General features: G+C 37.8%; 2 protein-coding genes across 11 annotated transcripts in view; one reads left to right on the plus strand and one right to left on the minus strand.

Annotated features, from left to right (window-relative positions):
- Positions 1-15,522, minus strand: part of LOC138179856 (protein split ends) — a 119,938-nt gene extending 104,416 nt beyond the window's left edge. For all 5 annotated transcript variants that reach the window (XM_069113042.1, XM_069113044.1, XM_069113043.1 and 2 more), the window contains exons 1-2: positions 15,390-15,522; positions 12,467-14,629 (exon numbers count right to left, since the gene is read on the minus strand). In XM_069113042.1, the coding sequence (XP_068969143.1) occupies positions 12,467-12,549 (83 nt within the window). In that variant the 5' untranslated portion in view covers positions 12,550-14,629; positions 15,390-15,522. The remainder of the gene's footprint in view (positions 1-12,466; positions 14,630-15,389) is intronic.
- Positions 15,422-20,968, plus strand: LOC138179857 (dynein regulatory complex protein 1). 6 transcript variants are annotated; one of them, XM_069113050.1, is made up of 11 exons: positions 15,422-15,472; positions 17,819-17,923; positions 18,080-18,430; positions 18,503-18,900; positions 18,975-19,191; positions 19,250-19,376; positions 19,450-19,664; positions 19,738-19,886; positions 19,972-20,192; positions 20,422-20,801; positions 20,875-20,968. In XM_069113050.1, the coding sequence occupies exons 1-11, from the start codon at positions 15,422-15,424 to the stop codon at positions 20,896-20,898; spliced, it is 2,238 nt and encodes a 745-aa protein (XP_068969151.1). In that variant the 3' UTR covers positions 20,899-20,968. The 6 variants fall into 6 exon arrangements, 5 of the variants coding, with proteins under 5 accessions (XP_068969151.1, XP_068969154.1, XP_068969152.1 ...); XM_069113053.1 differs by lacking the exons at positions 15,422-15,472; positions 20,875-20,968 and adding an exon at positions 16,407-16,754 and having other exon boundaries at positions 17,815-17,923; positions 20,425-20,543; positions 20,636-20,790; XM_069113051.1 differs by lacking the exons at positions 15,422-15,472; positions 20,875-20,968 and adding an exon at positions 16,410-16,754 and having other exon boundaries at positions 17,815-17,923; positions 20,422-20,543; positions 20,636-20,790.
- The last annotated feature ends 516 nt before the right edge of the window (positions 20,969-21,484 follow it).

Raw genomic sequence — 21,484 nt, forward strand, 5'->3', positions numbered from 1 at the left:
AAGGAAGGAAAGAGGACTCTGTATGGGAGGCTAGCAAGCAGCACGAAAGGATCGGTCGTCGTCGAGAGTTGACCCCTAAGTCATCCCACCGGCGTAAAGCATTTCTAATTTAGCGAATTAGAAATCTCTGCGTTCTGCTGTTTGGATCGCGATGGAAAAACTGTATGCGCGCACCAGCTACGGAAATGGGCGAACAAAGAGAAATCTAAGTTATTTATGTAGGCGATACGTGCTCAGAAACGTAGTAAACTAATCGTGAACTAAACGACGCGGTGTCAATGAAATTCGTACGTTGTAAAGCGTCGTAAATTGTTCGTTCTCGTCGTAAAGTGCAGAAAGAAGAAGAACATTCTATCGCGATATACGTATGTAACTTAAATTAGTATTAGCATACTTTACTCGTTAACGCTGTAAGTTTACGTACACGTATGGGCGTAAGGTAATAATCCGTATAAACATGCCGTTTTGCGTATAATATGTGTAATATGCTTAAATATGTACTATTACATTAGCATACTATTTATAAAGCTACGTATTAAAAACGATAATAGAAACACTCTATAAGAAGCACCGCGTGCCACCTGCTAAAGATTATACGATCGTTAAAAATGATAATACGAGTGATATAATAATATAATATCAGCATTTTTCAACGAGTTTAACGATCTGTTACGATGATCTCATGGATAATACCTATAGTATTCATTTTGTTTCCATTCACACACGCACAACTTTTCACCCAAACTTTTAGATATATATTTTATAACAGAATATCTATATGTGCTTGTTCGTACACGAATATCGTGTAGCTCGAATAAGAAGAATTCGTAAGATATTCGTATGCGAAATAGTAGTCGACGATTAATTTAATTTTATCGTTTAGCGATCGGCTTCCTACAAACATCGGCCTTTTCCAACTCGAACAAGGATCCACGCTGAGAGTTTCTCTCGTTAGAGGCGTACAGGCTTGGGCGACACGGTAGTCCTACACCGGCGCTCCTTATGAATATTTATTGTTCGAGGGCCCGGTTGTACACTTTCTTCCGTATCCACGCGGTTATTCCGCAGCAACCATTCGATCATACATAAGTGCCCGCAGCTTCGTTCTATTCGTTGGTTTCTCCGTATACAAAGAGGCCTCGACAATGAGAAGGTGAACGAAAGGCAGCGGAGGCAGCAGCGAGTGCGGAGGTGGCAGAGGCACTCGCAAAGGAGTCGTTGAACTACAAAACAACAGACGTAGACGACCGGCCTAAAAACGCTGCAGGAAGAGGCGGCCTCTCGATTTGTCTCGCTCCGTGCCTGCTAATTGCTGCTTGCGTTTTTGAACCTCGAATGTCCCTCTTCCTCTACTTTTTTTCTCGGGCTATCCAACGATAGAGCAATAAGAATGAACCCTCGAACGCTTTATCATCGGGTCATTTCATAAGTAAAAGGCAAAAATGTTGAAAATATTTCTCAAAGTGATTTTTAGTTACTACAAGGTCATGTAAGTGCTTAAAAAATACGTCATGTAAAAAGACAATGGGTAAACGATGTTTCCTCGTGTCGAGGACGAACGATGAAATTATTAACTAAGATAGTAAATAATTCTCTTGTATATAGCTCCTTAAATAATTAACGACGCTCGAGGCCTACTCATTCACAAGATATAGGCGTTACGTAACTCGAGCAAATTAACATTGGGAATAAAGACAAGGATTAAAATGTCCACATTGTTGAATTAGTTAATACGCGAACCGAGTTCCTTTACTCCTGGTTCGCTGTACAATTATCTAAACATTTTCGATATAGATCAGTTTTCGTGCATCGTATCCTCGTTCGGCTATATGCAATTTCGAGTTCGTAATATGTAGTGTTCGGTCTATGTTAACGAGACAGACATAAATTCATAAAAAGGTTGGCAATAACGGCTGTAAGTTGGGACGGAAGAATTCGTTCCATCGAGACGTAACGTTTTAATTTGCTTTTAGTTTAAGCACCGTAATTTATGAATGACAAGAGAGAAACGGTAAAGTTTCTGTTAACGCTCGGTGTACCTATACCACCCGAGAAGCGTGGGCTGTCTTATTTCGCTTTCTCTAAACATGCATACGCACGCGTGTAATTGCGAAACTTCTCTGAATGAATCTAGATTCCTTGACGAAATTGTGTAACTCGGAGCGCGAAACCGGGAAAGCAAATCGATCCTCGAATAGGTAAGAAACCGTGGAGACACGATACCGAAACACGATATTCCTGTGCTTTTAAAACGAAATATTGTCTTTCCGAGTTACATTACACCGCTAAATAATAATCGCATATCGTAGTTCATACGATTGTACTAGCTTCGATCGTGTCACAAGGCTAACGGCTAACATCGTATTCGCGTTTAAATAGACAATAAAAACGCATAAATGAGAACGTTGCTTACTGGTGGCCGGTCGAGGAGAACGCCGTCTCTAGACCGTTGTCCCATTAATATGCGAAGAAACGTGACGTAGCTTCGCGTCCTCGATAGAAAATCGATGCTTCGAAATCTATGTTTAACCGCGATAATTTTGTCTGCAATTTCGAATACACCTGGCTAACGTTCTTGTTTCCATTGCGGACGATATTATCCTTAACCGGTATATCAATTTTCGAATATTTCGTGTTTCAGGTAGAAACGAGAACGCCCTATTGTGTCTTAATAACGACGAAATTATCACCTTTTCAGAACCTTACAATAGGAATTTTACCTTTTGTTAAGAAGATTGTACCTGTAATCCTTTTAGAAAATTTCTACAGCTTATACCTCCGTTTCTCTTCTGGCAGTTTCTAGTTACCGACGAATCTTTAACGCATCCATAAGGTTTGTTAGCAACGTTCTGCCCGTTTTTACGCGCTTTCTCTTAAGCGGCAGCTTGTTTCACTTTGACACAGCATCTTTCCATTTGCATATACGTATTATGCAAAGAACTTTCCAACTAACGAACTGCATATACATTGATTGGAAAGAAAGAATCGAGAAATCGCTGCTAGTTGACCAATCGATTTATTAGGACCAAACAAAGCCAACGTGAACGATGATCCAGCTGGAATTTCGTTAGATATTATATAGTAATCACAGGATCGTATACACTCTCTCGAAACGAAACGCATACGATTTTCTCTGTTCTAGAAACGATCCTAATTAGACTAGTGACGTAACCACTAACATGCATGCATCGCAAATGGCTCATTACATTATTTCTATTCTATTTTGTTATCATCCGTGTCCGTATACATTTTCTCCGGCAAGCAAGTTTCATTTTTACCGAGTATATAGATACTCTGACACTATGTTAATCGCCGCTTTTAATTACTTTGTACGCTAAAGTCGATCGTATCCTTTCTAACGATATAATCTGGTTTGTAGTATGATCTGGTGATTTGGAGGTCCAAGTTCGTCGAAACGAAAAACAAAATTTCGTTAACGTGGCAAAGATTCGATGCGTGAGATGTTATATTTTCTGGAACGGCCGTTTCTCGAAACCCCATTTTCGAGGGTTCTCCTCGCTATAAGGTGGTTTTCTCGAACGTTAGACGTATATATATATATACGTGTATATACGCTATATGGACAAGGGGTTGCAATGCCTCGTGTGACGCAGCAGCAAACCGAAGGGTGGGGACCTTGGCGTGTATGTACGCCTTCTCCCTACCGTATATAATGCTCCCTCCTTTCTCGCCCTTCCCTTCGCCACTTCCCTAACCGCCCACCTTCTGGCTCTCCCCATCGCCCCTATTCTCCCCACCGATATTCACTCCCGGCGCCCCTCGGTGTATCCCAGCGACGTTGCCGGGTGTTACATAATAGCCGTGCGCCGTTGCCAGTTTTACCAACAACGTGCAACGTTGCCAACTTGAACTGGTGTACCATGTCGGTACAGCTTGCCTGCCTGCCTGCCTGCCTGCCTATCTTGCTTGCTTGCTTGCTTGCTTGCTTGCTTGCTTGCTTGCCTGCTTGCCTGCCTGCCTGCCTGCCTGCCTGTCTGCCTACCTACCTACCTATCTACCTACCTACCAGAATCTGGCTAAGCTCACACTAAACCCGTATCCAGGATCTTTGGACATAGCTTTCGAAGCTTGTAATTAAATGTGGCTTCGTAAAATTGGGAAGAACAAAGTAACGCGGAATAACTTACTATTTATGATAGCCTTTAATATCGTTGAAATTTAGTAGTTATAACAATCGCATGTGTATGTTTAAGAAATTTTCTATGGAAAAAACGACTGTAACGAAGAATTTAGTCGCACCTCAACGGTAGAAGAATTGAACTTGAAGTCTAGTCGCATCGTAATGGAAATCGATGTTACGTGAGTTTTTCTTGCGAAACGCTATACGTTGTTACAGCTGTCAGAGATAAACATGTTTTGTCGTAGCTTGACGGAAAGCTTGGATTTTTATTACTGGGAGATACGTTTAGTTGCATCTATCGAACAGTTATTTTATACGTGCTTGGAAGAAATCGATGTCGGGACGCGTGCTTTTACCAGTGAAAAGGTGTTTGCCTGCGCCTGACGGATCTATTATGGCAATTCCCTTTGTCCCTGAGAACTTGGGCCCTACCCTAGTCCGGATGTCTTGGGCTGGTTCCGGATCTCAGATTACCGGGCCCCTCGAGGCGTTTCAAACGGAGCCTCGCTCTACTTATTCCATGCTTAAAAAATATCAACTGAATGTACTGAGAAAGAGTCCTTTGTTCTTTCTTCATACACGTACTAACCTCGTGGCTCCGTTATGCATTAATTTTGCATTAGATATGTCGTACAAAAACCATAACTGTCCATAATTTTTCATCCCATCGCTATCTTCATTGAAAAAATACGAAATATATTTGTAACAACGCATACTAAATAATGCAAGGGGCGTAGAAATATGAAAAAAATTGTGCAATTCTTCGTTTTCTATAGAAAGTATCTATTTGTCGAGAACACGTAAGATCGTTCTATGGTACATCCTTCAGAACACGTCCCCTTAAGATTAAATAAACAAAAGAAAACGTGTTTTTATTCTATCATCGACAAAGACTGTTTCGTCCTATTATATTAATACGTTGGTTTTATATCTTTCGATCTCTAACAGAAAATTATTCATAAGTATATTGCATAACATATGTAACGGTACAGAATACACGATCGCCCAATAATTACGATAAGGAAACTCGTAAAATGCACCAGTTCCAGGCAGAAAAACGAAAACGAAGCCTATGTTTACGACAAAAGTATGATAACACAAATATCTTGAACATGTAATGTGTGCGATACAATTATGATGGCATATGATCTGCGGGGAGGGATTATTTTTGAATCCGAAAGGTAGGGCCTTGAAATCTACAAAAAACGCACGTTCTGACTGGCCCCAAGATGAAGCGACGTTGCCAATTTGATCGTGATGCGCACTGCTGGCAACGTCGCTGCAAACTCTATCGATTCCAGATCTACAATTCCTCGTGAGCCCTCTGGGTCACTCGAGCACGTTTCCGTGGCACGGTACGTGACTGCAAAAACCATTGCGTCCATTACCAAAAGTTGCCATAAAAATAGAGGAATTACTCTGTTCGGATATTTATCTCATGGGAATAATACCTGTTATTTCGTATTGAACATGCCAACGTTGCCTCGAAGTTCATAAAACATTCTATTAATATCAAACAACGGAACAAAAAGTTCGACATTCCGCGAAGGGAAGAGGAAAAGAAAGTTCTGCAGGCAGGTGTTTCGGTTACGCGACTACTTTTGTACGAGTCATAAGGGTACAGAATCGTAAAAGACAAATACTCGGCACCCAAGAAAAGAAATTTAATTCGTAAAATCCTAAAAAATATTATAGAAATGTAATTGAAAATATTTCTTACGTAAGATCTCCCTTGAAAGATATTTTTTAGTTTTCTCCCATAAAGATCGTGTAATTGCCATTGCGCTATCGTTTATCAATACTTTCATGGAATGATAAAGCAATGCTAAAAATATATTTACCGTTATTTGTGAATGCTGCATACTTTAAAGAAAAATGAGGGCACTCACGTTTAACAACTATTAAACAGGGTCACTGAACGGTATACTCGTTCCATTCGATTTTATGCTACTGAACGATGCATGCAGAAAGAACGATTTGCAGAAGATTCTTGAAATTCAATTATTTACTAAAAAGTAGTTTTCAATTATATAGTGTACAAAATCAAATAACTTGAATCGTGATATACTTGTAGACTTGGTCGCTCACATTATAGAAACTATGCTTACAAGGAATTCCAATCATATTTTGCAAAATATTGCCATAGAAATTTCTATAATTTTAAGAACTATAGTTATATAAAAATCTTTCGAATTCGCTAAATAAGAATTTGCGCTAATAAAATTTATTTAAACGCTGCAATTTTTAATTCGACGTTTTGTGTCAAATAATTCTTATAAAAAACATTTCTGAAATTAAACAAATATCGACGATGCTCTTAACGACATAGTTATTTCTTAAATATTTTACCAAGAATGCTTGTTTATAGATTCCCCGCTATCTCAAATACGGTAGTATATGAAAAACAACAAACGTTCGCATAGAATTCATGTAGTCAGGAATAAGAAAGCGTTGGGAATCGCTGCAAGTTTCAGCCGATATTTTTGGAACGAGTCATAGCCGTCTACCTCCTTCCCGAACTCGGCGTCTTTGCTGGTGAAAGTCAGTCTTGTGTTCTATGTGGCCAAGGGCCCTTGGAAAACATACGAGTCGTGTACATGTAGATACATCCACCTATATGTATATATGCATACGTACGTATGCATGCATGCATCTACAATAAATATTACACATGTACGATACGTATACCTTGTTATAACGGATTATTATATACATATATTATATACGTAACAAAGACGCTTGACATCCTCATAAATTATTTCAGTTAATAACAACGACCAGATGATTCACTTCCTTATCATACCAAAGAATGACTACTCCCCGATGTTGAGCATAGTGTTAATCGTAGACTTAGCAATTATAACGTATCTACGAACACGACATAACATATAAAAGGAAATCATCGTTCAAAGATTTTATGATAAAAAGGTGGGACGGAAACGAGCACATAAAAAGCAATATATATTGTTACTAAATGTATATCAGGATGTTATCATTACAATCTTATTTTGACTTTTGTTCACATTCTTAAATCGTAAATAACAAATATACACAGTATGCGTGTAGTTTAGCTAGCACTAGCATTTACCATTCACACACGAAGCTACATATCTCATGACAAAGTGATAGAGTACGAAACACTATCGTAGTTTTACGAACAACTGCCACAAATTAGTATAGTAGCTTTGAAAAACAAACAAATTTTGCCGACACTTTAAAGCAAAAACCCTCTGTATCAGAATCGAGTGAACAGCGGAGGAGCGACCAACCAGTGTACGAGTTCGCAGAACGATGATCGAGGCAAGTATACGGAGTGCTCCGTTTACCAAGCTGCCAACTCAGTCGCTTTAGTGTGCAAGAGGGTAAAGGATGCGACGTTGCCAGGCCAACAACACGTAAACGACCGGTACAGACGTGGCAACGGCGCGAAACGAGAGACACGCTCCGAGACACGAAAGAGAAGGCAACGTAGTCGTTTCGGTTTGAAACGCAATGCCGGCCGCTTGCCAGATACCGTAACAGGGTCGGCGGATGAAGAAATTTGGCGGTATCGACTTCTTCATGCAGGTGTTCATCAAGAAGACCTCAATATTTGAAATCTTAAAATTCGTTTACGGCAGAACATCACGAATCTAGGAAAAATTATGTTATAGTTTTGTGGCCCTGTCTTTAGCACGAATGCCTATCGACAGTTTACACGCGAATATTAAAACAATTATTGCAAAAGAAAGGCCACACGTTTCATATAAAGAAACGAAAATGATCGAAATGATTATCTTCTTAATGGAGATTAAAATAAATTAGAAAACACTCGTACGTGTATAAGGTTGTAGTAATGCGAGAAAATATAACAGAAATTAAATATATACAACGAGAACATGATAAAGTAAAAAAATGAGATTTTCTTAGCGTCAACATGATTATATTATGGAATTCAGAATGCAATTAACCACGTCTCAACGGCGCAATGCGTCAAGAGAACGTTCCGATTAATTGTTCGATCTTCGACCTCGTGTATACATTTATGAAAGTACGTAGGAGTTGATATCGAGTGGAACGTTGAATCTTTCACGTTACTTTTTTTTTTTTAAAGAAACTTCGGTTTAGCTAAATAAAAAATTATCTAAAATATACCCCGCTCCCAAGTATATTCTGAACTTATATCGATTCTATTAATTATCTGCATTATCGACGAATCACTTCTCGTGCGTTTCACGACAAACAATTCGTTTTCGGGATATCATGTAAAATACATGATTCACTTAAGTCTTAAGGCACGGTTCGCCGAAGAAACAAGGAATTCGATTGCTGCTATAAGGAACAAACACTCGTACAGAAAACCGAATCCCCGTGTACATAAAGGATATATAACTCGGATACATATTTGTGACAGATCGTCGTATATCATCATAGGTGCACTAACACAGGAAAATACGTGTGACTGGAGGTTGTCGGAGAGTCGAAGGTTTTCGGATGGGTGACGTCGAGTGGAACACGAGGACGAGGCGCAGAGGAAAGGAGGGGTGAGCATGGGGTGCAGGGGCGCGGTACGGTGTGGGGTGGGGAGAGATGGGGCAGAGTTGCGCTGGAGAAGGGGAGGTGGTCGACCACGCGCGATCAATATAACAAAATACGCCGGCAACCCCCACATACATACATACATGTACGCGTGCGCGCGCGCACACACATTCTCAAACACTTTGTCAATACATCGACCCATCATGCATGTATACATACGCGCGAGCGCGCACATACAAATTGTAAATATAATCTAACGTGCACACGATCTCGCAGGTTGGGTGCGTATATACATATACATGTATATGAATGCTGCGCATACTCTTATCTCCGTGTGACCATAAATTGCAAACGCGATACGTGTGCATATTACTTGTGCACAACCATATATACGTATGCACACTCGATGGATACAGTTATATCTCGCTTATAGCGAACGCACAGAAATTCGAAGGTATATCATGTGCCATGCGTGTATATAAGAGGGAAATTTACGTTTCGGTAAGTAGGTAGAACGCATTACACGAATACGATGCACATGCCGTGCGCACAAGAATGTACCGGATGTGCGTTTCAAAACACATTTTCAGAATCGAGATCTCTGACTTCATGCATGGTCCACGTAGGGTAACAAGCATGCTTAAGATCTGCTAGATTCCTCATTTTCGTTGGTGTTGTCCTAAATTGGTGTTGTAACGCATAGTTAAAGAAGAGCTCATAAAACTTACGTTGCGAAAAATGGATAAGATAAAATTTAAAGTGATTATTACATACATGCAGGTAATTGTACATGTACATGAAAATATTTAATACAAGTATTTGGAGTCGTTTAATAACGGAAAGTACCTCGGGTAACGACATATCATAGCGAAAACATGAATCTACTTCGTGTTTTTCTGTGATATATCAAGCTCGTCTGGAGTTACAGTCACATGAGGTATAAAATTCGGAAGAAAATAAATCCTTATGAACACTGAATATTAAAATTTTTAATTATTTCTCACATATAAAGTTTTTATTGTCTGCATATTCTTAACCATAAAATATAAACATAAAATCATACATGAAATCAACTTAAACATAAAATCAATTTTTAACTATCGGAAAAATCATATTATAGAACAAAAAAAGCATACTTTTTTACGTACACATATAAATATATCTCTTATAAAATCATCGTGGAGAAAGAAACTAACATTACAAATAAAATGAAAAATTATAAATAATGCGGTAATAAAACTATGGTCGCATACACATTTTAACATTGAAGTACAAAGAAGAAAAGACATTCGGAATTATATTCTAACATATATTATTCCATTGTCTATCGCACGTTTAGAGAAACGGGCGGTCAACGGCGTAACGACGCCACCCGCCATTTTAAGGACGAACCTTAAAGGCTATAACGCATGGTAGACGACCGTAAGAACAGAGCTAGTGAACAGACCAAGTATGTATGTATCACCAGCTAAGATGTAAAATGCAGCATCGCTAGTAATATAAATATTCAACAACGTGTGCATTTAGAAAAGAAAAATTAATAGCACAACAGGACTAGAATCCATAACGAAATCATGAGAAATTCATTTTCCCCTAGAAATAGGGGAATATCTTCTATTCTTTTACTACTGGAAGTCAGATGATATTACATCACGCCACCTAATCGATACAAAGTTAAATATTCTGCTTTCGAAAATGCGTTCGAGCCCAAAGAAACTATGAGCTTACAGAAACATCCTTGACATTTCTTTTTCAATGTTTATGGGTATCTTGTGTATCTTAGAATAGTTACAACCTCCAAATGTGAAAGGACTCGTGATGTAACTATGAATAGAGACGATTTTCGTCGTTTACGTAACTGGTCAATAAAATTTTTAAAGAATAAGAATATAAATAATTAAGCAAAATAATTAAAACTACATTGTGTTCCAACTAGTATTGTACGTAGTACATAATATAATAAATGTATCAAATGCGATTTATAAGACCTATTTTTCTAAATTAATAAATTGTTCGATCGTACGTGGCAAAATTGATAATAATAAGAATAACTTTGTCAGTTTTGTGAAATTATTTACAGTAAAATAACGTACATTGTACTTATCTCAAACTTTTGGGTATCCGAAAATTGAGCGCCACTGCGCCACGTCACCGTTAGTTTTCACTTCTGTTTTCCTACTCCGATCTCTGCTCTTTAACTATTCTGCTTGCATTTCAGGTGCATTCTTATTTTGTGTATTATACGATATTGTTCTATATGTGTAGTAAATACGCGTATAAGGTTGTGGATATTTTTAACGGCACAACATAAAGCAAATACATCCGTACGAAACTGGATACAACCGAAACAATTCATAAACGTAGTATGTATTATCCGTATTATTTTTTAGTACATTTAACGAATATCTATAAAATTACGAACGATACTCGGTCTAAAATACGCAAATAGTAAGTATTTTTCAAGTCGACAAAATTACCATCATACCGGTAAAAGAAAATTTTTCAAGTCCGTGCGATAGTTTATCGTGGTAAACTGAAAGAATAAAGATAAGTCCTCCCTAATAGGATATTATATCTTATAAGCTTTTTATTTCAATCACGATAACATATAGAACCTATTAATATATTTGTCAAAATATTAAATCGGAAATTTACCTCGATCATTCAACAAAATACTTTAAGGTTTTATGGTTTTTAAGTAAAACCTAATAAAAAGGAAAAGTTGAACGATATGTAATAACAGTGATAATAATTTTGAAATTAGGAAGTAAACGAAATGGCTTGTAATAGATTGTCAAGTTATTCGGGCGCTTTCTTTTCTAGACGCGCGAAAGGCGTGCCCAGTGGATCCACGGTTTGAGTGCCACTGTCGAACAATAACTTCGTGCCGCTGCGAGCTCTCAAAATGGCTGTCCTCAGCTATTATTACTTCGGGGAAAAAACAAATGACGGCGCGCTCACGCTACGAGAGAAGAGACAGAGCCAAGGCTCTTCTTCGTATAACGCACGCCGTATACGCGTGTGTACGTAAGGTGTGGGTGTGCACATACGCGTGCAGGATCCTCGATCTACGTACAGAGTTAAAAACATCGAGCCAATACACCTTACGCGTGTTCCTGAATTCCGATTTTATCAAACAGATAATACCGCTCCTTTGTTACACGAACGTGTAAACAAAATAATAAGTAACAAACAGATTCGTGCGACATATCCCTGGTTTATCGGCCATGAAATATCGTATATACACATACATATGTACAACGTTGTTAGAGATTCCGGCTTGGCTAGAACCGACCGTTCTAAAGCCTGGCAAACGTTACGAAGGCACGACCGTACAGTCGTAAAATTTTCGGCGAAATTATCGTTGACCGTGCCCAAACTGCAGTAACAACAAAGACAGTCTACTCCCCCCCCCCCTAAATGTATGCACAGGATCTCTGTGTATTTCTTTTTTTGGTCAGTTCGTTAAACTGGACTGGAGGATTCATGGGCAAACAAGAAATATTTCGATGAGCCGGAAGGTTCGTAAATCTCGCATTAGCGTCGCGAGACACTCGTCCTCTTGTGTCGAGAGATACACACAGGTATGTCGAGAAGGTAAACGAAAAAGTAAGATCCAAGTTCCATGCACGCTATCATATAAACTATAAGTTAGCTATATAGGTAAAAAGAACAAAACGGTGTGGCTTGGACTTCGTCGAATCGAATTGTTAGTGCGTATGTACATGGAGACATATATTATATATGTAGTTATGTAAGATAGGCTTTGTTAGAAGGAAGATACAAAGGAAATAAAGATACGCTTACCGTTTGAAATGCTCTCGTATGCGATCCTCTCGGATGTTTTCCGGCAGATTTCCAACCCACAGGTGACGTGTCTCTCTAACCATTTTGCTCCGAACTCTTCATTTGGGATCGGATGTTGTGGTATCGTTTGGCGGCACTGTACAACGACACACAACTTCGCCCGACGCTAATCACAGCACACTCTCACCACACACCACCGATATTCAATACCGCCACCAGGTCGGCCAAAGGAAACCTCTCTTTTTCTCTTTGCCGACTTTCTTTCCGAATCGTTGTTTGCTCGTTTCGCCACGAAATCAATAAGTAAATAATCGATTCGGATTTGACGGCACAATTTTTCTTATTTGGATCGAGAAGAAAAAACTTTCTCGCGTGTAGCTCGCGACACACACGCGACAAGAAGCAAAGAAACCGTTACGTTACGCGTATTCCACGACGAAGGAAGGAGCTTCCTCCCACTTCGACACTCCCAATTTAATCACTGGCAACAAACAGATTATCACTAGTCACTAGCCGGAAGGTGGTGACCCCAAGCACGATGAGTGCTGTCGTCAGGGCAGCGCCGTAGAACGATCGGCCAACAAAACAGGGTGGCTACGGAGATTTCGCGATCAAATTTTTGCGTCGCTACGTACGCTGACGACAACCACGACAACGACGCCGACAACCACGACAACGATGATGACGATGACAACGACGACGACGATGACGGTGACGACAACAACCACGACGACGGCGACGACAACAACCACGACGACCACGAAGAAGTGGAGGAAGAACCTCGATAGTGGACACCACTGATGGCAACGGCTAGAAGGATCAGAACCGTCGCCGAACACCACATCGTATACCACTGAATCGCGTATGAAGAAAGGCGGTTAATCACACGTCACACTAAGCACACCGGGCACAATGCGCGGGCGATACATCCCAGCGCATATTTGCCAAGCATTATTACACTCGCGTCGATCTGCCTTGATGATTTTCAACCGTCGTTTTCTTGATATCGTACACCGATCAACAAACAGAGCCTTTGCAGATACGCTTCCAAACTCTCGCGTAAAACCCCACTTGAAAAAAAAAAAAAGAAAACAATCGATCCACCAACGGATAGAACCGTTGATGTTTTCTTCCTGGCGAATATTAGAACGTGCAACTCTTTTCTTTTCACCGCGCACACGACACACTATATTCCTTTTCCTCTTTTCTCTTACTTTGATTTCTTTTCTATGACTTCACTAACGCGCGTAGTCGCTTCTTTCACATCACTGTATCATCACCGCTTGGTATCTCGTTAATGGTATAACACGTCAGATATATTTCGTTAGTAAAAGCGAGGCACGGTTTCCTCTATCTTTTTTCTCGCGATCGTACACAACTCGTCGTGTCACATAACGTGCATTGATCGAGAAAATTAATGGTATTATTAGTGCAACTCGATCGCTACGATGCACGCTTGTATATGTACGTCTTAAACGCACTCGCTTCGTTCACTCGGGCCATGTAACGCGGATGGAGCTGGCTTCGCTCCTTCTCACTGCACTACACTACTCAGAGTGACGTCACCGTGGCGGGAGCGTAGTATGGCTCGCTGGCTAGTATCGCTGTTGGCTGCGTGGTGGGGGATACCACGTAGGGGAACGAAACGAGTCTACCTCGAAAAGCAGCGACTTGCAATCGCGATCGTCGCACGCCAGCCGGTGAAGTGTACCCATGGTGGGGGAAACTTTTCGTACATCCCCGTAGGGGAGAGAGTTGGAGGGACTCGTTCGAATCGAAGCAAGGACAGGTAGGGAGAGAGAACTCGGGTCTCCAGGAGAGAAGGGATAACGGGTCGAACGAGCTAACCCGAACCCCCGAGCCGCGCGTCGTCCCTCACCGTCTCTTCTTCTCCTCTCGTCTCTTCACTTCGCCTCTTTTCCCCCATTCTCCTCTGGCGAATCGTCCCGCACCCCGTGTACTCCTCTATCCTCTTTTCTCCTCTCTTCTCTTCTCTTCCTACTCCGTAATCTCTTCGTCTTCTTCCTCCTACCTTGTGCCTCCTCCGCCGACGCCACTCATCCGCCATCTTTGTTCCACGCTCTCTATCTCTTTCTCTCTTTCCATTCCGCTCTCACCAGGGCCGGTTTAGGGGCAGCCAATTACCCGGGGCATCGGTACTTTCTACCAAGAATAAAGACGGAAAATCGGATTATTACGAAAATAAAAGTACTTAACTCTTGTGACGTGCTCTCTAATCAAGGAAGTAACGATCAAACAAACGCGTCGGTTCGATGCTGTGTACAACCTATTAAAATATTTTCTAGTTCAAACATGAACGGTCTTTGTATACGAATACCTTGGATACAGTATACATACGAGTTACGATATAAAAAATTTATGTATACATACTTCTATTTTGTTTGATATCGCGATGCTATTTTATCTACGATACAGGCAAAGTTTAGACATGAATCATGGAGCAGGACATGATGTAACGAGGAATTTTATTTCTTTCGAATACGCTAATTTAACAAATTACAGAGATCACGCTGCGATGCAATTTTTATAAATAACGTTAATTACCGTGTAAGACATATAAACATAGAATACCGAGAAATATCGTAAACAGATACAATGGACACGATATACCAAAATGATATCGAAAATTTATGTACGTTCTTTGTGCGTTGTATTTCTAATCGTATATATTTAATTTCACTGAATTATCACTTATTTTTGCTAGTATCGTATTCAAAGTTCAATCGAGATAGGGGAATAATACGTTTTGAAGCGGTATAAGGCACCGGAGTGCATTGAGCCAGACCTGGCCATGCTCCATCTTGTTTCCGCTAAAATCGCGTCGAAGTCGTAGATTCATGGCGTCGATCTAGTGCTGCGAATTCACGAGACGTATCGTTCGTTTGTCTTTTACGTGTCGTACCTTCTTTTAATGGTTCGCAACGGTTCGTTCGTATGACATTAACTCTATTGGCGACAATATCAAACATCCGTTTGTCGGTTAAAGTACGTCATCGAGGCTAGAGAAAGCGATTTCCGTTGCACTCGAATTGCTTCGTCCGAAAACGAAGGCAGTTTCACGACTGTTTTGTAGTTGAGAACGCTTTGAACGAGAAACGCCTATTGCGTGTTCTGTACCGGTGATTTATAGGCACCTTCTAACGTACAGTACCCATATACCTATACATAAAGATGTTCTCTGTATTAAATTGTAAATGGTATTGTAGTACAATAAAATATTATGAGGGCTTTTCACAAATTATATTACTAAATAAGACTTTATGAGTTTACGTTATAATACAATGTATTTACTATAATTTTTTTCTATATAATTTACGTCTTAAATCTTTCACTTATTTTTAATGTTTCAATATAAATATATATTTATAATGACTAACGAATAAAATACAATGAAACAATAAGAGATTCATGTAAAAATATCAAACATTTTACTTTTTTATATTTCTTTACCTCAAATGAATAGTAATAAACGGCGTAGATTAAAGAATTCCTGAAGTTTAAATTTTTTACAAGATACTAGTTTAATTACTAAAACAGTAGTGCAAAAATTAAATACTGCAAGAGCAATTAAAGTGTTAGAATGAATAATGTGAAAAATGTCGATAACAATGAATTTGTATTTTGGTATACTTGCAATTTGATTTTGCGACGTATAATTTACCGAACCTCGATTGGATTATTTTAGAACTATATCTTTGTTTGCGTTATATATATATATACATATCTTTTATTTATCTTTTATTTATCGAGACATATTGTTTTTTTAATTGCATAAGACGGCATAAGTGACGGTGGCGACAACCTCCAATGAAGCAATCTAATAATTATCTTACAGTCGTACACTCAGTGCCACCTGTAGGAAAGATAAATATTACAAACTTATTACCTACCAACAATAAGCACGAGTAAAATAATTTCGTATCGAACAAACAAAATTGTTTATTCTATGTAAGCACGTAATTGCAATCTTTGGTTATCAGTTCTTATACATCCATAATATCTAACCTTTTTCGCAGTATGTCTATTTTTAATATTCATACGAAGATAATTTAAGATATATAAGTATTAATTTCTTAATTTCAATCTTAGTCATATATTTTTTCACGTATATTATCGCGCATCTAAGTAAAAGAAACATGTCATTGCAAGATAAACGTTCAGAAATTACAGTACATACAGAAGAACCATCTATTTTATCGTACGATGCAAACGAGCGGAAGTTGGCACGCAGACTTCGTATACAACGACGTATACAAGCACGAGATAAGTAAGGGTCGTATAACATTTCAATAAAAGTATCTTATATTGTAAATATATTAATACCATACATTTTCTTTCAACGATAGTAGAAGAAAGATAATAAATAACAATGAACTCGATCATATTTTCATATATTCTGAGCGTATGTATGTAGATGTGGGCAAAATTGTAAATCAATTGTTACCTCTTATTTGGCTAATTATTAAATAACTAATTAGCTGTCAGATAATATATAAAACTGTTAGGCAGCAGCATCGATTACGATCAGCAATCTAAAACTGGTCGTACATCGGTTAAATTTACTGGTAAAGCGGAATAGTTGTTGGTTAGTATATTTTGATTTAATTTTCTTATGTCTACAATGCCATGTAACAAAGGCCATGAAAACGCAGAAAATTTAAGGAACACCGGACAATAGTTGCGAATAATCTTTGCATAATTACACAAAATCTTTTCATGCTGCTTACGATGAGAACAGATGATACAGTGTATTTACATACATTTGTACATCCACGGTAATTTAACAACCAAAGACTAATTAAAAACACAGAACATAATATACATAATTAGCTGAAATGTTACATAATTTTATAATTTTGAACATTATTGAAGGGTCTAAATTAAAAATACAACAACTAGAATCTAAATTAAAAACTGTAGCGACTTGAAATTACAGGAGGATTTTAATTAAAAATTCCTAGATGTACGTATCTACATTTTTTGGTTTTGCTTTAACAAATATATTGATATATTAAAATGTACTAAAAAATTTACATATATAAGAATTAACAATCTGTAGAAACAGGCGTGAAAAATAATCGATATACGTTTTATCTCTTTCATATATGTTTCGAACAGATTGATACACTGAAAAACTACTTATATAGTTAAATCGTTCGTTAAAAGATACGCAGCCTATGCGTATAAACGACCTAGCTTTAATTTTCGAAATATCGAGGAACACGCATTTTTCATTCGTAATTCCGATAGCAGAGATAGAAAAAGTATATTTATCTCATAGATACCGCTTCAGAGAGTCAAAAGAATTAACACTATTCCGATGTTAGACAGATAAAAGATCAAGATGAAGAAATCGAGGAAATAACTCCTATCGAGAAGCAAATACTCGATAGCATAGAAGCCTTGGACAAATTAGCCGCAGAAGGCGATGAAGTGGTATGTATGTGCGATTCGAATAGCAAATAATTATTTTTCAAGAAAATACACTTGAAACTCTCTCGAGTCAACAAGTAACCAATTAGGATGATAACTCGTAATTGCTTCGACGTAAGAATCGCGAGTTAACGAACGATGTTTTATCACGTGATGTAGGTTACAGGCATCAGAGTGGCGAATGACGCGAAGGAACTGCAAAGACGAAAAGAGATGCGAGAGAAGAGAGAAAGATTATTGGAGGTACTGGAAGAGGAAGATAAAAAATGCACGGAGAAATATCGCGAGATTACGGAAAAATGGCCTGTTATACTTGCATCGAAACATCCGCTGGATATTCACGAAGAGTTGGAGAGTCAAAATGCCAAGTGTCTCGAAATCTTAGAGAAGAAGGACGCGTTGATCGCGGAATTGAAACAAGAACTTGATAACGCTGATCTACAGTACGCCGAGGATGTAAATAAACAGAACGAGGAGATTGATTTGCTTATCGAAAGGATGGAAAACCAAGTGAGTAATACGCGTCTCGAAGCCTTTTGTTTTATACATTTCCAACCGATACATGCAAAATGTTTTCTTTAGATACGAATAATGAGCAAAGCTTATCGCCGCGAGGTAGAATTGATCGAAAGTGTCATCGAAATGGAGCGGAAAATACTTTTGGAATCTTCTTTGGAAAAGTGGAATGTATTATTTAAGCAGCTCAATGACGATACATTCAACGCGAGGAAAAAAAGGAAGGAAGTAATGCGCGAGTATGAAGAGGAAATGCAGAAAGCGATGATACAGCATCAAGAAGAGTTTAGGAAACAAAAGATTATGTTTGAGTTAGAGATACAGAATCTTCAACAAGAGATACAGAATATGAAAGCTTTCTGTATGATGAATACCGAGAAATTGGATTATAATTATGCGGTGCTGAAACGGCGAGACGAAGAGAATACTATCGTAAAGAATCAACAGAAAAGAAAAATTAACAAGTGCGTGGCAACGTTAAATTACTCGTCCTGATAATTTCAGTCGAGTGAGCCGAACGGGTCTATTTACGTTTCAGGCTTCAGGATGTTATTAATAATTTAAGGAAGACTTACAGTGCGCTGGAAGAGTCGACGAGGGCGGAAATCCAAAAAATCACGAATCAAATACTAAAGTCGCATACAGCTATACTAGACTTGGAAGAAAAGTCGAACCATCTCACAGCCATCAACGATAAAAAGTACATGCAAATTTGGGACATGAATATCGAAACTGCGAACGAATTAGTCGATAAGGTACGATAACAATGTGTAATTAATGGGAATAGTCTGGTTCGGTGATTGTATATTTCAGATTTTAACGGCAGATAGAATTATACACGAACAATTGTTAATAATGGAGTGGCAACCACCGGAGGTAAAGTTATTGAAAAAGGAAGAATTACCGTCGTATTGCGGAGCGATGTGTGCCTTGAAAGCAGGTAAAATTTACTTAAAGAATGATTTATTTAAAAAATCAGTAAGATCTGTAAACTTCTTTGATCTTCGTTCAAGAACAAGAGGAAGCCAAAAAACGAAAAACAATATCTAAATCATATAAACCAACGACTACCTTAGAAGAAATTAATTTAGAACGACGCTTATTAAATCATATTCTTAAATTAATTTCCGAACACTGTGATTACCTTATCGAAGACACTTTGAAGAATTTACTTTCCGATTACACAGAAGAGGATAAGCTATTGATTCGATTGGATAAAGCATTTGAGGTGATGTTTTCCATATAAATAATAACATTATCGTGTTGTTATAAGTTAGGTATAAACATAATTGAATTTTTAGGCTCTGAAAATTACAGCCGAAGAAGAACTTCAATTTTTATTGAATTTTTTCTTACCGTATGCACATTGTGCCACGTGCGCGGTTAAAACTATAAGCACATCAAGTGTTTGTGGACAGTCTGCAGAAATTACGGAAAGTTCTTCGTCTCTGTACGTGATATATCGTTGATCTTAAAGGGAAAGTCATAAAATTGACGTTAATTGTAATAAAATATATCAATAATAAACATTTCAGAGCCACTATTTCTGATGTTTGTGGCAGCGATACACTTAATACGGAAGAAGCTAAGTTAGTGGCAGCTATGGAAGAAGTACTTTGTTGTGAAAAACTACACGATGATGGTCATGAAAGTGACATTGTTATGAATAGAAGCGTTCCTTCGACCGAAACACCGCCTGTTAATACAGAAGTTGTATCGACTTGTGTATCTGAAGGCATTATCGAAGTTACTGACAGTACGTAACTGAAATTGATCTATTCAAATTTTTTCTCAATATTACCAATTTATCAAAATAAGTAATCCATTTATTTGCTTCTGTTATTCATTAATCTTATTGTTATTGTCGGAATTGTTGTTATTTGTTGGGAAAATCGCGCCAAAAATTCAGCGATATTTATTCAATGAAAGTAAATTATCAGTTATTATGTTACTACAATTGTTTATATTAGTTTTTATTCTTGTAGCAGATGGCGAACCAAAACGATCATTAACCTGCGATAAAGGCCATTTGTTGACAATTGAAACTGAATTTGTCTCAAGTGCGTTAAAAGAATTTGTGGAAAGATACGAGTTCGTTAAGAAAGAGGTATCACCTGATAAAAAAGTAATTAAAGAGAAAGTCACGATATCACGTAATATAACGGACGACGATATAACTGATTTTTGGGAACGATATAGGAATATTTTTCCGAAAGATAAAGAAAGACTATGGGATAATCTATTGATTGGTCTTAAAAAGTATTATGAAGTGCTAAAGGAAAGGCATCAATTAAATGCTGAGACGCAATCGTTACGAAAACAGAATGCAGAAATGCGTCGTTTATTAAGCAAGTATACCACACAGGTAATGCTAAAATAATATAAATGAAATATTTCCTTGTTAACTTAGGTTTACATTACGTATATCTGAATTTCAGCCTGAAACTACAATAACGCATTGAAAAGAAAACGGAATGTCGACAACAAAATTTTTATGTTGTAGGATTAATAAAAAATTATTAATTATTATTACTTACAACATTATATATTTTTCCATTAATTTTTAAATGAACATATATACATTCATACATTACATCGGTACCTTCTTGCACTATTTCATCTAATATCAAAGACAATGTCAATCTTTTAAACATATCTTAGTTTTTAATCCAACATCGGCACTTTGTACAATTTGTTTTTAAAACTTTCCTTAATTATTAAATACATCTGACAAAAATTTACATGTGATTTCCAATTGAACTAATTGTGTTTCAATTATATGTATATTTATATTATATCCTGAAGAAATAGTGCAAAGAGAGAGGTTTATATCTTAACGTGGCAGAGCCTCCAATGTTCATGAATTACAAAATTATATATAACATTGTGTATTTACTTATTCGTATATGTGAATGTCACTTAATGTTCAAAATTAATATCAAATTAATTTCGTCGTTTAAAGAATCATGATCCTACTTGGAATGAATTATTCTTCTTGGAAAGAACAAAACATGTACTTAAATAATTCATATGTGTATTAAAATAGAG

The sequence above is a fragment of the Bombus flavifrons genome, chromosome 5 (genome assembly GCF_040668555.2).
Source record: "Bombus flavifrons isolate JBK064 chromosome 5, iyBomFlav1_principal, whole genome shotgun sequence".
In the NCBI taxonomy this organism is placed as follows: Eukaryota; Metazoa; Arthropoda; class Insecta; order Hymenoptera; family Apidae; genus Bombus; species Bombus flavifrons.

Excerpts from the sequence above, each read along its gene's own strand:
- LOC138179857 (XM_069113048.1), top strand. The coding sequence starts at position 16,624 with ATGTCATTGCAAGATAAACGTTCAGAAATTACAGTACATACAGAAGAA. Across the intron at positions 17,924-18,079 it reads CCGCAGAAGGCGATGAAGTG|GTTACAGGCATCAGAGTGGC; the intron begins GTATGTATGTGC and ends CACGTGATGTAG. Across the intron at positions 19,665-19,737 it reads GATTGGATAAAGCATTTGAG|GCTCTGAAAATTACAGCCGA; the intron begins GTGATGTTTTCC and ends TTGAATTTTTAG.